Source organism: Camelina sativa, chromosome 17 (genome assembly GCF_030686135.1).
Source record: "Camelina sativa cultivar CO46 ecotype springtype chromosome 17, ASM3068613v1".
Lineage (NCBI taxonomy): Eukaryota > Viridiplantae > Streptophyta > Magnoliopsida > Brassicales > Brassicaceae > Camelina > Camelina sativa.
The window spans coordinates 328,764-344,288 of NC_141896.1; the positions used below are offsets into that span (position 1 = coordinate 328,764).

Below are 15,525 nucleotides of genomic sequence, written 5' to 3' on the forward strand. Positions count from 1 at the left end.
CGTCATTGTCACCCTATAAAAAAAAAACAATCCAACAACTAAAATATATTTCTAAACTTTTAAGATGATGATGTATTGATGTAACACAGAGAATTTGAATTTCTTACAAAAAATAAACCGACTATTTAATTAAACGTTAATTTTTTTTTTTTCCATCTATTAAACGTTAATTTATGAAACTCAACAAACAAACAAAGGTCTCCACCAAAAAAAAAAGAAACAAAAAAAGTAGTGAGCTATTAGGAATAGAATACAAATCAAGTTATGAGCACGTCTTGGGGAGCATGGCACACACCATCTACTTAATTTGACAAAGTAAATCCTCCATCGTCATGAGAATAAATGTGTAACTACTAACTACTAACTACTAACTACTATAGTATATTGCTAAGACACAAGTACACAAAATCAAAGAACTAATATTGGCATTCAAATTGGAATTAGTTTTATTTATCTCTATGTAATCTTGGGTAATTAGAGTTTAAATAAGTGTAAATATATTTGGTTGGTCGTCACGTTATCTCTTGGTCAACTTGACCTGGTAAAGACCTCTTAAATTAAAAGTACTAGTTGGTTACTAGATTATCTATGTCCTGAAATTATAAAATTCTGAAAACTCGAATCCTAAAAATTGCTAAAGTCCGTTTGTCTTCTTCTTCTATCCTTAAAGCTCTCTCTCTCCCTCTGATATATATTCAAAACTCCATCGCCGATCTTCTTCTTTTTTAATTTATATATTCCCAGAGTCCCAGTAGTAGAGAGTAGATTAAGATTCCCCGGAAAACGAAGCAAAGTGCATGAGAGAGCAACAGTATATTTTTTTTTTCCTCCTTTAAGCTTTTCCTCCTTTCCAGTTCAAACTCTTTTGGATTATTTATTTAAAATCACTCTTGAAATTTTCAAAAGGACTCTTTCTAATTTATATAAAAAAAGAAAGGCTTGTGAATTCATTCTCACCGGAGAACCAATTTGCCCCCAAAAAAATTCCCCTTTCTTCGAAGGTACGTTTAAGTTTTCCTCTTTTGGTTGTCTAATCTACTCCCGTTGGAATGTTGAATTGCTAATTCAATTAGAGAAATTAATGTATGTTGAGTAATTCTAATTGTTATTATTAGTTCAGTTGCGGTTAAAACAAGCAAAAACCCTAGAGAAGCTTAGTCTTCGTCGGAGAAGAAAGACAAAACTCCGATGAGGACAAGCGGTGACGTTTTCGGAGCAGATGCTGTTTCAACAAGACCTGACGAAGACAAAGTCTTTAAGGAGGAGCTCAATGATTCTTCTTCGAGCCCGTTGAGACATCGCCAAGACGATTCTAATTCACGACCTGGGGGTTCTCAGAGACTCGTCAAGGAAGAGACTGATTCTGATTCTTCTTCTAAGAACACGACCACCACCACCCCAAGAAACAAACCTATTCACTACACAGATCAACAACAAGCTGAGCTTCTCAGGAAACTTGATTCTATTAAAGATCATCTTCTCCGCGGTGGAGCTAATGCTAATGCCAATGCTAATGTGGTTGATCAGCCACCACCAATGGGTTTCCATCCTTCTTACTACCATCCATATCCATCTTATGGAATGTATCCTCCTCCCACGACTCATGTTCCACCGTCGCCTTATATAGACCCTTATGCATTCCCTATCCATATGAAACCTCAAAACTTTTATCCTCATTACCCGAATCAGATGCTGCCTCGTCCTCCATATCCTCCTCCTCCTCAAGGTCAGTATGTAGATATTGGTCCTGATCTGTTTGACCCACAGTTACAGGATCCTAGATTCTTGCCTGCTACACCTAGTAGGTACGGTGATGTCCCATATAGCCCTGTTGTGCACCACCACAATGACAATATGGCTACTTTTAGTCCACATGCTGGTGTTCATCACACGAGGTGGCCTAGTGAAATTGATTCTGATTCTGGTAGTGGTGCTGCCTTTGCTCGTGGGTATGTCCAGAAAGCTGTCTCAGATTCTGATTCTCGTCGTTGCCATCCTTTAGCTGGCGGTGCGCCTTTTATTGCTTGTCACAATTGCTTTGAGCTTCTCTATTTGCCTAAGAAGAAGCTTCTTGGTCAAGATAGGCAACAAAAGCTGCAATGTGGTGCTTGTTCTGAGGTTATCAGTTTCAAAGTTGTTGATAACAAGCTTGTTTTCTCCTCTTCTGCCCTTGATGATACAAGGGCAGCAACCGCAGGGGTAGATGATTATCCACTTAAGGATGATGAACCAAGAATACACCAGGAAATGAAAAGTGTCCATGCTGTATCGCCTAGTGAACACTCAGACGATGAAGAAAGAGCAAGCATTTCTAGTGAACCCCAGAAAGAGGTTGTCAAGTCTGTTCGCCGCAGGGCACAAGGCGCTAAAGTTCCTCCTCCACCTCCTCCTGAAAATTCTAATCTTCTTGAGCTCTTTGAGTATTCTAATGTAAACAGAGCTGCAATCACTTACGGAATGGCCCAGTTAGGGTACAATAAGCAAGAATCCTACGCCAAACAAGACTCGCTGAAACCAGAATCAGTAGCTACCGAGACTGATGTTTCTTATAATGAGTACTATAATAACACTGGGGTGTCTGAAGATTCAAGTATCACAAAAAACAGCAAAGAAGAGAGCAGACCAAGAAACAGAAAACAGAGTAGTGAGTACGGTTTCCCAGATAAAATCATCTCTAACGACCAAGACAACGAGCAGTTAGAGGTTTGGGTGAATGGTCATCTGATACCGGAAGATCTGGTTATCAGTGCTGAGAAACAAGCTGGACCAGTTCAAGCTGGCAAGTACTGGTATGTTTTGCTCACAATTTGATTTACTTAGGACAAAAGATTGAACAGTTGCTGAAGGGATCATCTTTATGTTATGAATCTGATTAGGTATGATTATCGTGCTGGGTTCTGGGGAGTGATGGGAAACCCGTGTCTCGGTATAATTCCAGTAAGAACATTCTTCACTAACTTTCCATTTATGTTACGTTCACGGTTTCTCTGTTTCTTGTGAGTTTGTTGTATTGGTGCTTGATGGAGAATAATTGGTTGATGCAGCCATTCATCGAAGAGTTTAGTCGTCCAATGCCAGATAACTGCGGTGCAGGAAACACGAGCGTGTTTGTAAACGGAAGAGAGCTTCACGAAAGAGATCTTGAGTTACTTTCAGGGAGAGGTCTTCCTCGAGGCAAGAACCGTGCTTACATTGTTGATATATCAGGAAGAGTTCTTGATGGAGACTCTGGTGAAGAACTTAAGAGTCTTGGCAGATTAGCTCCAACGTAAGACACAACAAGTCTTTGTGATAGAGTCTTGGATCAAAACTTTTAGTTGAGTAGGGGATATATTAACTCATTTATTGAAAACTGAAACAGGATTGACAAGGTTAAGCATGGATTTGGCATGAGAGTTCCAAGATCATTAGTGTCATGAAGCTTCTTCATCAGCTTGATTCAGCCTCTCTGGTGCCAATCTTCGGTTACAGTGTAAATTGTGCTTGTGATATAAATATAACACATCATTGCTTATATTCTCTAACCCATAAGTTCTGTTCAGTTCTGTTTTTTGAGTTTAGTGTTCTATCTTTGTTTTTGTTTTGGTGTTAAAGTTAAAGATAAACATGTGTATTTTCTTTTGCTTCTTTTTTGTGATCTGGTTGATGTAAATTGATCTTTTTTTTTTTTATTGTGGATAATCTTTTGGAAATGTGACAGAAGATAATATAGATCTGTTCCAGGCTGTACCTGACCGTTTTCAAGGGAGACAGTGAAATACAAAATCAGCTAATTCAAGTAAGACGGGTCCACGTAGTCGAGACTGAAGCCCATTGAATAATTTAATAAGTATGGGCCTCGTGGTCGTGGTAGTGGTGTACCATGCGTAGTTTAATTATTTCTTAAATTTATTATAAACAAATTCTAGATAAAGTTGATACGAAAATTAAAAACAAAAAAATTATCATGAAAATTAACGAGTATAACCCGTATATTGATTTTTTAAAGACAAATTTTTGTGTTTCGTCTGATTTTAGATGTTTAATTATATTTGTAAGCATAAACTAGATAATAATTTCCTACAAAACAAGGAGTTTTTAGGTGCAAGGCTGTGCGAGATCTCTCTATCTTTATTCTTTACTCTTTAGACTTTAGTTGGAAAAAAAGAAGAAGGAGAGAGGTCTTTATCTATCATTTGCTCCTAATCAATGAATACTGTAGTCTGTAGGACCATTCCGAAGTGACATCTATTCTTATCAGATTTTCGTTTCACAGTTTTGTACTTTCCTTCAAATCTGTGTTTTTATATACTTTATAAGAAAAAAATTGATAGACAGTAGAAAATACAAAACTGAATCACATAATAATGTTCATTACAAATAAAGATTACTCAATATTTTATTTTTTTCAAACTTAATTATAATCATATTTTTAACGTCTTAGAAAAGTACTTATGCCATGGTTCTATACTTGTATGCAATTTTTTCCAGTAACTATAAATAATTAATGCTCCTACTATCAATGGCTTAATCATTACCTAAAAGAGACAAAACATACAATCGCTGTACAATTTGTAGTATCTTAAAAAACAATTAAGGAGGCCTAATCATTAGAGTTTTCTTTGTTCAGAATCTCTCACCACAAATCTCTTTAATTAAGCCACGACCGACATCAAATCTCTTACAAGCAAATGCACAAACAAACAAATAAAGAAACTCGAGATAATTATTTCATGTTTTTATTGATAAAGAGTGTATAGTTTTGAAAGAAAGAAAAAAAGCAAAACAGAGTCCGCTCTGTCTTTTAGTATTACAAAGAAGTTCATCGCTTTCAACGCCAACCAAGAAAGCTCAATTATTATCAGAAAACATCCCCCCAAAAAAAGAAAAACAAAAAAACACAGTGATCCATTCTTAATCATTAGAATGGATTCAATAAGATTGTTGTCTAAGAACATGAAGATCGAAGGAAACCCTTTCTTTGGTTCTTCTTCTTCTCACCAACGCAATCAAATCTTCCTCAAATTCGTCGCTTTCTCCCTCTTGATCGGTCTCGCTTACCGTTTTATCGTCACTAACTCCACCGTCTCTCCGGTTACCCAACTTCCAACCCCGCCGGATTCTCCTTCCGGTCTCACTGCATTAGCTCAACCTCCAGCATCCTCAGGAAACATCACCACTCCCACCATTGCTTCTCAAAACGGTAAAGATAGATTCTTTTTTCAATCATCAGTCATTAATTAGTCCCAGATTCAATTGAGTAAGATTCAAGCAACGTCGATGAATTTGGGTTTTTCATCCAATCGAATCAAAAACCCTAAATTTTAGCCAAAAAGAATTGATTTTTTTTTGGGATAATTAATGTTCACCAAGTGTGTTTGATTTAATTAGCTGTGTGTGAAACCATTGTAGTTAGCAGCAAGTGTGATATCTTTACTGGAAAGTGGGTACCAGACCCATCAGGTCCAGTCTACACCAATGTCACTTGCCGTCATATCCAAGATCACCAGAATTGCTTGAGCAACGGACGCCCTGATGTGAATTACCTTCTTTGGAGATGGCAACCTCGCGACTGCCATCTCCCAAGGTTTAATCCTGAGCAGTTCCTCCAACAAATGAGGAACAAATGGTGGGCTTTTATCGGTGATTCCATCTCTCGTAACCATGTTCAATCCCTCATCTGCATTCTCTCTCAGGTACCAATTTCATATCTACTGATTTGATGATTCTCAAGTTGGATTCTTTGTGATGATGTCAAATTCGATTTGCCTTTGTAAAGGTAGAAGAAGTAGAGGAAATATACCATGACAAGGAATACAGATCAAAGATTTGGAGATTCCCTTCTCACAACTTCACACTCTCAGTCATTTGGTCTCCTTTCCTTCTTAAAGCTGAAACCTTTGAGAACCTCGATGGTGTTTCCTTCTCTGACATTCAACTCCACCTCGACATGTTAGACCACACTTGGACTGATCAGTACTCCAATTTCGACTACGTTGTCATCTCCGGCGGCAAATGGTTCCTCAAAACTTCAATCTTCCATGAAAACAACACTTTGTCCGGATGCCATTACTGCCAAGGGAAGAACAATCTCACCGAGCTCGGTTACCTCTACTCGTACAGAAAAGCGCTACGTTTGGTTCTAGACTTTGTCGCTGAACCAACCCATGAAGCTCAGGTTCTGTTCAGGACAACGACACCTGATCATTTCGAGAATGGGGAGTGGAACACTGGTGGTTTCTGTAACCGAACGATGCCTATTACGGACAGCAGCCAAGGAGAGATGAAGACCGAGGATGTGTCGATGCGTGATATCGAGCTGGAAGAGTTCCATAAGACGACAACATTACAACAACAAGCCAACATTGGATTACTTGACACAACTTCAATGTCGCTTCTCCGGCCAGATGGACATCCCGGACCGTACCGGTATCCTAATCCTTTCGATGGGGTGAAGAAGAAGAACAGTGAGCTTAATCATATTCAAAACGATTGTCTTCACTGGTGCTTGCCCGGTCCGATTGATTCATGGAATGATCTAATGGTCGAACTGATGCTTAACCGGGAACTGCACAGATGACGGATGTCAAAAGACGTAAATAGCCTCCACTTCACGTGCTATTTATTATTATTGCTTTGTTGTAATTAGTTTGTTCGTTTTTTTTTGATGTGGGATATATAGAAACGCCGTGTCGTTCGTTTTACAAAATTTAAATAAGAAGTATTAGTTATGCAAATATTATGTAAAACTGCAACTGGTTATGTGTTAATCGCTAAACAAAATAAACAAAATTGATAAATATAACTTTAAATTTAAAATTTTTAGTTAAGAAATCATTCTGCGGTATACCAGGTTAAAATTTAGTATTCATGTAAATCTGAATTCAATACAAAAGGCAGCTTAGATGAGTTGAATGTTAAAGAGTTTTTGGTATTTTTGAAGAATAAAATTAATAATGATAATTTTGGAAAACAAATATTATTATGTTAACAGTATTTATGAAATTTTGTCTTAAAAATAAAATTTGAGAAAAATAAAAAAAATTGTAAAAGTAATTGTGGGTTTGCGTTAAAAAGTTAAACTCCTTGTGATAAATATATAGAGAACAACTTTTTATTTTGTATGAAGTAATTAAAAAACTAAGAATTATCTCTAAGATCTAAATTTGGAGACTCCGATCTCTATCCCGAATCGAGACGAACGCCATCAGTTTCTGTATCTGTGAATGTGATTGCCCTTTGTCGTCACCATTACGGGTTCGTATTTGTCTTTGAATGTTCTGTCCTCTTTCTCTCTCTCTCTCTCTCTGAATGATCTGTAATTCCGCTTATCATATATGTTCATGTGGTATGCTTGCTCAAGTTTGAGATTCTGCAAAGTTATAGAAAAATCTGATCTTTTTTGGTGGGGTGCATTGTAGTAATTGTTGAATCACTCTTAAGTTTCAGGCACTGTTAATCTCTCTATGGATGCCAAAACCTGCTCGGGAGATGCAATCAGCTGGCTCCCAGACGAAGTTTTGGGCAAAATTTTGTCCTTACTGCCGACAAAACAGGCTGTGTCAACATCTGTTCTCTCGAAAAGGTGGAATTATATGTACGGATTGGCGGATAGTCTTGATTTTGATGACTCCGTCTCGCTGCATGCGGAAGAGGGTGGTGATGAACAAACGAGTTATGTGTTTTCAGATAGCTTCAAGAAAATTGTGGATCGAACACTGGCTTTGCAATGTGATTATTCGATCAAGAAATTCTCACTAGCATGCCACGTTGATGATGAAGGCCAAAAGGCTTGTGTGGGACGCTGGATATCTAATGTTGTAGGACGCGGTCTCGTTGAATTGGACTTACGGATAAAAGATCGGGGTATACATTTTCTGCCTCCTCAGCTCTTCGCAAGCAAAACACTGGTTAAGCTGACACTAGGAACAAAGCTCTACCTTGGAAAGCTTCCTTCATATGTGTCACTCCCATCTCTTAAGTTTCTCTTCATCGATACGGTTTTCTTTGAATATGAAGATTTGTGTTTTGTGCTTCTTGCTGGTTGCCCGGTGCTCGAGGAGTTATCAGTCCATCACAGAGACCAAGCTATCCCTCACACCATATCGAGTCCGACGGTCAAGAGACTATCAGTTGACTACGACTGGCATAGCCAGAACGAACTGTCATTTGACCTGCCAAACCTTGAGTACCTTGACTACTCTGATTTCGCCTTGCATGAGTATCCACAAGTTAACTTGGGATCCCTTGTTGAAGCTAAGCTGGATCTTTATTCGGGACATGAGGAGAGGGCAGATGTAACTGAACTCCTCATGGGGATAAGAAATGTTGAGATCCTTCATCTATCTCCCGTTACAGTTGATGTAAGTTGGCCAGTTTCTTTCTTTCTTTCTGAAAATTCTTGGGACATTATTAAACTCTGTTTGTATGTTTCAGGTGATCTACTCCAACTGTAAATATGGGCTACTTCTACCGGTATTCAAAAATCTAGTTAATTTATCTTTTGGGAGTAAGGGTGAACGAGGTTGGAATATGCTGGCAAATATGCTTAAGCAGTCTCCAAAGCTTGAAACATTAATCATCCAGGTATACTCAATAAGCAAAACCTATGAACAAATAGTAAAATACACGAACTTAGTGGTTGATCATATACATACATCTTCTTGAATCATGCTTCTTTAGGATCTGAATGGCTACACACGCGATGTCTCCATGCCTCTGAACCAAGTGAAGGCGTTGCATATTCTGAATTATGGAAGAACTGATGAAGAGTTGAAGCGGTTGAAGAGTTTTCTTGGGGGAAAATGTAATGCAGAAGTTGTGGATAAAGGCATAAGATTGCAAACCAATAGGTTCTTGGAGTTTCAGTTTCATTAAGTGCCAGATTAAATTAAAGTAGCATATTTCAAGTATAGACAATCGTGTTGCACAAAAAAAAGAAGAAAAAAAAGTTAGAGAGTGAACTAAAAGAAGTGGATTATTCTGATAGATGAATTAACAAAAAGAGCTTTCTCTTCCACTGTTTTTAAACTAGTCAACTTTCAAACATCAATAACATACTTCCAGTTTTATTGTGTGCATCCTAAAGTACATGTCAATGTTATGTGATCATACGTTAGTAAAGTACATGTGCGGTTGAGTACATGTCAGTGTATGTCATACATGTCAATGTTACTTACTATCGTAAAGTACATGTCAATGTATGCATCCTAAAGTACATGTGCGGTTGAGTGATCATTACTTACTAACGTATACGTGAAAATCTTAGAGAACATATCCACTATTTGTCGCGAAGTTTCTTTGATAATGGCCCTGTTCTTTTGCTACACGCTACGACAGCGGCAGCGACAGAGTAAAACGATATCTCAGAAAGAGTAGCAACAAATTTAAACGACGACAGAGCTTGATAATAAAAGTTTTAGATGAATCGCAGAAGGTAGGAGATGAGTCGCAATGTCATTTAAATGAATCGCCAGAAAAAACGGCGACACCACCCAACTTCTTATTTCAAACCAGTGACTGTCGCAGCTGAGATTTTAAATGCAATTTTGCCATTACAAAAATTTTACAGATCTGTATGCTCATATTTTCTTCTGCAACTGTTAGAGCAAACCCATTGGTGACACCCACTCAAATGTCTTCAAAACTAAAAAAATATAATATTTTAATTTTACAATAATATTCTAACTTTTTAATACATTTGAACAAGTAATATAAGGACACGTGTTGATTTTTTCTCATCCCGTGTCTCGCCGAAGACACTCCATCTTTTCTCTTTCTTACTTTTTCTTTTTTTATTAATTTTTTTTGCTTCACATCTTTATAAAGACATCCCACAGGATGTGGGATAAAACTGCTCTTAATGGCGGAATGTGAAAAAATTACACTTATATCCCTAAAAATACTCATATTTACAAAATATTTTTTAAAATTTACAAAACTCCACCTTTTAAAAAGCTGTCGCTGAAAAGAGTCGCGCGACTCCTAAACGAACAGGGCCAATGTTGTACATCACGTATATTTTGGTTCCTAGTAACAAATCTCACAATTGGATTCATTTTTATCCATAAATACCATATAATAACATCAAATATTATATTTTATCTTAACTACTTGACAAAAGAAAAATTATGTTCACATATATAATCTTTTTTTTACTTTAAATATATATAGTCTACTATATTTCTATATAGTGTTCTTTTATTTTGATTCTTCTAAATCTACAAACTCATAAATTACTCTAACTTTTAAATAATTTTATTTATCCAAAGATATAATTCTTTTTAAATTTTAAGTAAAATTCTACAATGTAATTGTTTTTAATACAAATAGCTTTATTGAATTTTTTTCTTAGTATTTTTCACTTCTTTTTTTGGTGTGTGTGATGTTCAGAATAAGTTTTCTTTTATATATATATATATATATATATATATATATATATTTATTTCAAATAACCTTATACATTTCTCCTGAATATATACATTATTTTAAATTTTGAGAACTTGATTAGTATTTTCTCATTTTTTGGTAATACATTCATTTAACAAATTTCACTATCTTTCAATTTTAAAAATGATAAATAACATTTTGAAAGGTAAATAGTCTCGAGGTCAACATCTTTACCATTCTCCATAATATCTTTGATTAGGGTAGTACGAGATCGGTCGAAAGTAGCTACAATAACTTTTATCTTAATCATGTTTATCATTTAGTTTTTTTAAAAATGAAATGAATTATATTTTTAGAATTGCACAAATTTGTAGGTGTTATTTGCTAGTGTACATGAGATATGGTTTTCAATATCAAAATCTTAATTTCATAAATATATGATTAATCATATTAATCATGTTAATCATTCATTTACAACATAGAAAATCATTAATTCTTGTTATTCTCGTCGTAGAAAATAAGATCGGCTCACCAAAAAAATAGAAGATAAGATCTACATGCTAGTTATTAAGGGATGAGTTTCATATATATGTGGTTTTTTTGACGTATCAAATTATAAACAATGCACAGAGCATGTGCTTGCGGTCCGCTTCTCGTTATTTCTTTCTCAGCCCTGTCTTCGTTAATAATCTCCTATAGTTTTACTGGCAGAGGGCTGGGTGGAGGAGTGTGAGGTAACGGGTTCGATTCTCATATTTGCGAAAAAGCTTAAAAATTTTATTTTTGGGTATAAGTTAGGTTTTTTTTTTTTTTGGCTTGTGGCCTTCTAATTGTTAGCGACATCTGAATTTAAAAATTCACAAGCTAAAACTTCTTATTTGGATTAGTGTATACTTTTTAATTTTTACCAAAAAAACTAATTACAAAGCACAACAAACTTCACGTGCCTAATTTTTTACCGTGACACCACAAAACCAAATAGTTCAAATTGACCAATAAATTAATCACTACCAATGTTACAAATTCTTTGTGAACCATTTTTATATTGATATAATAAAAGTAAATTAATCGGACGCTTAGATAATATTTGAACGATTTAGCCAAAATCCAGTAAAGTGTTGTTCGCCGCCTACACGAACACCTAATAGGCGCCTTTGATGCCACCATTTAGTACAGAGGACACGATCATGCTATATAAGCACAAATTAAAAAACAACTTTTAATAAAATCAAATAAAAAGAAGATCAGTATTAATATATAACATTTGACTAAAAAGAAAGATATATGTTTTGATCACAACTCAATAATCTTGCACTAATGGCAGAAGCAAACACTCCACATGTAGCAATCTTACCGAGTCCCGGTTTAGGTCACCTCATCCCACTCGTCGAGTTAGCGAAACGACTCGTCCAAGATCACGGTTTCACCGTCACTTTCATCATCTCCGGAGACTCTTCACCCTCTGACGCTCAAAGGTCCGTTCTTGACTCTCTCCATTCCTCCATAGCCTCCATATTCCTCCCTCCCGCCGATATTTCCGACGTTCCACCGACGGCTCGAATCGAAACTCGGATCTCACTAACCGTGACTCGTTCCAACCCGGCGCTTCGAGAGTTTCTTGGCTCGTTAACAGCGGCTAAACGTCTCCCGGCGGTTCTCGTCGTCGATCTATTTGGGACGGATGCGTTCGAGGTGGCTGCTGAGTTCCACGTGTCGCCATACATATTCTACGCCTGAAATGCCAACGCCCTCTCCTTTGTGCTTCACTTGCCCAAGCTAGACGAAACGGTGTCGGGTGACTTTACAGACTTAACCGAACCGATTAAGATCCCTGGTTGTGTCCCCATAACCGGTAAAGGAGTTGTCAGAGTCTTGAGGGAGGATGGGTTCTCTACGAAATCACTTGGTGAAGTTTCGTCTGACCAAGATATGTAGTAACAAGATCTGTAGTGGGTTTTGTTGCTGATATAATATTTTCTTGTGCTCAAAATTCTTAATTTTACCGCCTTTTCTCGGGTTGACTTATCCAAGAATCAATCATGTTATTTAGTCCCAAGGAATTTAGTGTTGAGTACGTTTGCGAAATCTCAAAATCGAACATAAAACCATCGAATAGGAATTCACATCCAATCTTTACGATCGAATAGTAAAAAAAAAATAATCCACTAAGTAACCCACAAAATTACCAAACTATTTGTGGTATTTGTTCATATATATTTCAAAAAAATATTATATTGCATCATCATACGTGCATGAGTTGTTAGTTAACGCGATAACTCTACCTAAAGATATATAAGTATAACAGAAGAAGAAAGACATAATTTAGGCTACATATTTACCAGATTTAAGACTAACACTTGATCTTGACCTACTAAATTACATGGCATTAGTAGGTTTATTTTGTAGCCTAATGTGGACCGTATGAGAAAGATGACTGATTATATCATAGAAATTGTGACTATAATAATATTATCAATGAAATTATCACATGGTGGGAGGTTAATCTTTGTGAGCGTTCTACTACGCCAGAGCAAAGTCCCCAAATCAACAAAACCAGGTCCATGGTAAAGCTTCATTCCTATTTCTTTTTCTTTTTTTTTGTATTCTCTCGAGTACTTATTCTCGAGTACTTATTCTGCAGAAAAATTACGGAACCTTTTTTTAGAAAATATTGATCAGTTTCTACTTTTTATGAGTTTTAAGTTTTTATTTTCCAAAGACATGAGAACAAATTCAGTCATCTTTCTCATACGGTCCACATTAGGCTACAAACTAAACAATATTAATTCATTTTAGACCCCATGAAGTGAAAATCGATTTGTACATAACAACATATTTTTTGCAGTTAATTCTATAAGATAGAATTCGTTTCATTTTTGAAAAAACCTATCCAAAACAATTCTCCATATTCCATCAAACTTTACACCCTGTCATAGCCTAGTATTTTCTTAACATTACTCTCTGTTTTTAGTCAAATGCATTCTCCCATAGAGATGTATGAATCCAAAACATGATGCTTCGTTAGGTTTAATTTGTCTTTTCTGCATTCCAAAAACCAATGAAACCAAACTCTGTTCTTTAAATGAAAAATTAAGTATGTGACAGTACGCTTGGGCTATGCATAGCTTTTATAAAATTGTTTACTATTTTTTTCGGTAACAGCTTTTGTAAATTGTTATAGATGCCCAGTATATTAATGTTTCATCTTCCAATCGTAGTACCGTTATCGACTTATCGTACCAAAACTTTAACTGACCAACCTCTAATAGCGTCCACACAAAACGAACAAAAAGAAAAACGAACCAAAAAAGAAGGAAATTCCCAAAGAACTTGTAGCTACAACCACGAGCATGATCTATAAAGAGACTACGTACGTACCATAAATGAAAGGAGTGAGCATAAATATTTCTCAAGAAAACAAGAAATCAAGAAGAAAGAAAAATCCTTTAATTTCACAATCTTGAATCTTGCTTTTAATGGCGGAAGCACACACTCCACATATAGCAATCATACCAAGTCCGGGAATGGGTCACCTCATCCCATTCGTCGAGTTAGCAAAGCGACTCGCTTAGCACCACTTTTTCACCGTCACATTGATCCTCTCCGGTGAATCTTCTCCGTCTAATGCACAAAGATCCGTTCTCAACTCTCTCCCTTCCTCCATAGCCACCGTATTTCTCCCTCCCGCCGATCTTTCCGATGTTCCCTCCACGGCACGAATCGAAACTCGGATCATGCTCACCATGACTCGTTCCAATCCAGCGCTAAGGGAGCTTTTCGACTCTTTATCAGCGAGGAAACGTCTCCCGGCGGTCCTCATCGTCGATCTATTTGGTGCGGATGCGTCCGACGTGGCCTTTGAGTTCCACATGTCACCATACGTTTTCTATGCAACTACTGCCAACTTCTTGTCATTTTGTCTTCACTTGCCTAAACTAGACGAAACGGTGTCGTGTGAGTTTAGGTGCTTAACCGAACCGGTTAAGATTCCCGGCTGTGTCCCCATAACCGGTAAGGATTTTGTCGATCCGGCTCAACACCGAAACGATGACGCATACAAATGGCTTCTCCACAGCGCCAAGAGATTGAGAGAAGCTAAAGGGGTTCTAGTCAATTCCTTCTTCGATCTAGAGCCAAACGCTATTAAGGCTTTACAAGAACCGGGTCCTGATAAACCACCGGTTTACCCGATTGGGCCGCTGGTTAACACAAGTTCATCTTATGTTAACGTGAAAGACGAGTCCGAGTGTTTGAATTGGCTAGACAAACAACCATTCGACTCAGTTCTATATATATCATTTGGAAGCGGTGGAACACTCACGTTAGAGCAGTTCAATGAGCTTGCTCTTGGTTTAGCGGACAGTGAAAAACGGTTTATTTGGGTGATACGAAGTCCAAGTGGAATAGCTAGTTCGTCGTATCTCAATCCACACAGCCAAACCGACCCAGTTACGTTTTTACCACTTGGGTTCTTAGACCGAACCAAAGAAAAAGGTCTAGTGGTTCGATCGGTCATGGGCTCCACAGATTCAAATCCTGGCTCATCCATCAACATGTGGGTTTGTAACACATTGTGGATGGAACTCGATCCTGGAAAGCATCGTAAACGGTGTACCACTCATAGCATGGCCTTTATTCGCGGAGCAAAAGATGAATGCATTGCTACTCGCGGAGGATGTTGGAGTGGCTCTAAGAGTGCTTGCGGGTGAAGATGGGATTGTACGGAGGGAAGAAGTGGTGAGAGTGGTGAAGGAACTGATGGAAGGAGAAGAAGGTAAAGCCATAGGGAATAAAATGAAGGAGTTGAAAGAAGGAATTGTTACAAGAGCCTTGGGAGATGATGGCTTCTCCACCAAGTCATTTAGTGAACTTTTGTTAAAGTGGAAAGCCCACCAGCGAGAAATCAACCAAGACACGTCCCACTAAACTTACATTCTCCGTATATATGGACCATATCAAAATATGCCAACATATAGTAGAATAAACTGTTTTTTTTTTTTTTTTAACTTGTCAGAAACAATATGATTTTCGTACAAATGCTACAAATAGAAGATTCAGAAGGTAACCTCCTTTCATCTGTTTACCAGATTAGGTTATCTTTAAATAGTTATTTAATATGATAATAAATGTTTGTATGCACTTGTAATGTTTTGTATA

At 37.0% G+C, this 15,525-nt stretch overlaps 3 protein-coding genes and 1 pseudogene across 5 annotated transcripts; all 4 read left to right on the plus strand.

Moving 5' to 3' along the window:
- The first annotated feature begins 436 nt into the window (after positions 1 to 436).
- LOC104754289 (uncharacterized) lies at positions 437 to 3,729 on the plus strand. Of its 2 annotated transcripts, none has more exons than XM_010476438.3 (5): positions 437 to 1,001; positions 1,116 to 2,789; positions 2,877 to 2,937; positions 3,045 to 3,268; positions 3,362 to 3,729. In XM_010476438.3, exons 2-5 carry the CDS (start codon positions 1,189 to 1,191, stop codon positions 3,417 to 3,419), a joined length of 1,944 nt encoding a protein of 647 aa, XP_010474740.1. In that variant the 5' UTR covers positions 437 to 1,001; positions 1,116 to 1,188; the 3' UTR covers positions 3,420 to 3,729. The 2 variants fall into 2 exon arrangements, with proteins under 2 accessions (XP_010474740.1, XP_010474741.1); XM_010476439.3 differs by having other exon boundaries at positions 573 to 1,001; positions 1,121 to 2,789.
- Positions 3,730 to 4,591: 862 nt separating this feature from the next.
- On the plus strand, positions 4,592 to 6,716 carry LOC104754288 (protein trichome birefringence-like 25). Its single transcript, XM_010476437.2, has 3 exons — positions 4,592 to 5,182; positions 5,392 to 5,675; positions 5,759 to 6,716. The coding sequence occupies exons 1-3, from the start codon at positions 4,906 to 4,908 to the stop codon at positions 6,557 to 6,559; spliced, it is 1,362 nt and encodes a 453-aa protein (XP_010474739.1). The 5' UTR covers positions 4,592 to 4,905; the 3' UTR covers positions 6,560 to 6,716.
- A 364-nt stretch (positions 6,717 to 7,080) lies between these two features.
- Positions 7,081 to 9,059, plus strand: LOC104754286 (F-box/LRR-repeat protein At1g06630-like). Of its 2 annotated transcripts, none has more exons than XM_010476435.3 (4): positions 7,081 to 7,236; positions 7,423 to 8,342; positions 8,416 to 8,565; positions 8,662 to 9,059. In XM_010476435.3, the coding sequence occupies exons 2-4, from the start codon at positions 7,446 to 7,448 to the stop codon at positions 8,854 to 8,856; spliced, it is 1,242 nt and encodes a 413-aa protein (XP_010474737.1). In that variant the 5' UTR covers positions 7,081 to 7,236; positions 7,423 to 7,445; the 3' UTR covers positions 8,857 to 9,059. The 2 variants fall into 2 exon arrangements, with proteins under 2 accessions (XP_010474737.1, XP_010474738.1); XM_010476436.3 differs by having other exon boundaries at positions 7,103 to 7,236; positions 7,429 to 8,342.
- Positions 9,060 to 11,682: 2,623 nt separating this feature from the next.
- LOC104754285 (UDP-glycosyltransferase 72B2-like) lies at positions 11,683 to 15,428 on the plus strand (annotated as a pseudogene).
- Positions 15,429 to 15,525: the final 97 nt, after the last annotated feature.

What these genes read in the sequence shown, in the direction of transcription:
- LOC104754289 (XM_010476438.3), top strand. Translation starts at nt 1,189, where the DNA reads ATGAGGACAAGCGGTGACGTTTTCGGAGCAGATGCTGTTTCAACAAGA. An exon ending in GTTCAAGCTGGCAAGTACTG is followed by an intron (nt 2,790 to 2,876) that starts GTATGTTTTGCT and finishes GAATCTGATTAG; the next exon opens with GTATGATTATCGTGCTGGGT. An exon ending in CTTGGCAGATTAGCTCCAAC is followed by an intron (nt 3,269 to 3,361) that starts GTAAGACACAAC and finishes AAACTGAAACAG; the next exon opens with GATTGACAAGGTTAAGCATG.
- LOC104754288 (XM_010476437.2), top strand. Translation starts at nt 4,906, where the DNA reads ATGGATTCAATAAGATTGTTGTCTAAGAACATGAAGATCGAAGGAAAC. An exon ending in CACCATTGCTTCTCAAAACG is followed by an intron (nt 5,183 to 5,391) that starts GTAAAGATAGAT and finishes AAACCATTGTAG; the next exon opens with TTAGCAGCAAGTGTGATATC. An exon ending in TCATCTGCATTCTCTCTCAG is followed by an intron (nt 5,676 to 5,758) that starts GTACCAATTTCA and finishes GCCTTTGTAAAG; the next exon opens with GTAGAAGAAGTAGAGGAAAT.
- LOC104754286 (XM_010476435.3), top strand. Translation starts at nt 7,446, where the DNA reads ATGGATGCCAAAACCTGCTCGGGAGATGCAATCAGCTGGCTCCCAGAC. An exon ending in TATCTCCCGTTACAGTTGAT is followed by an intron (nt 8,343 to 8,415) that starts GTAAGTTGGCCA and finishes TGTATGTTTCAG; the next exon opens with GTGATCTACTCCAACTGTAA. An exon ending in TTGAAACATTAATCATCCAG is followed by an intron (nt 8,566 to 8,661) that starts GTATACTCAATA and finishes ATGCTTCTTTAG; the next exon opens with GATCTGAATGGCTACACACG.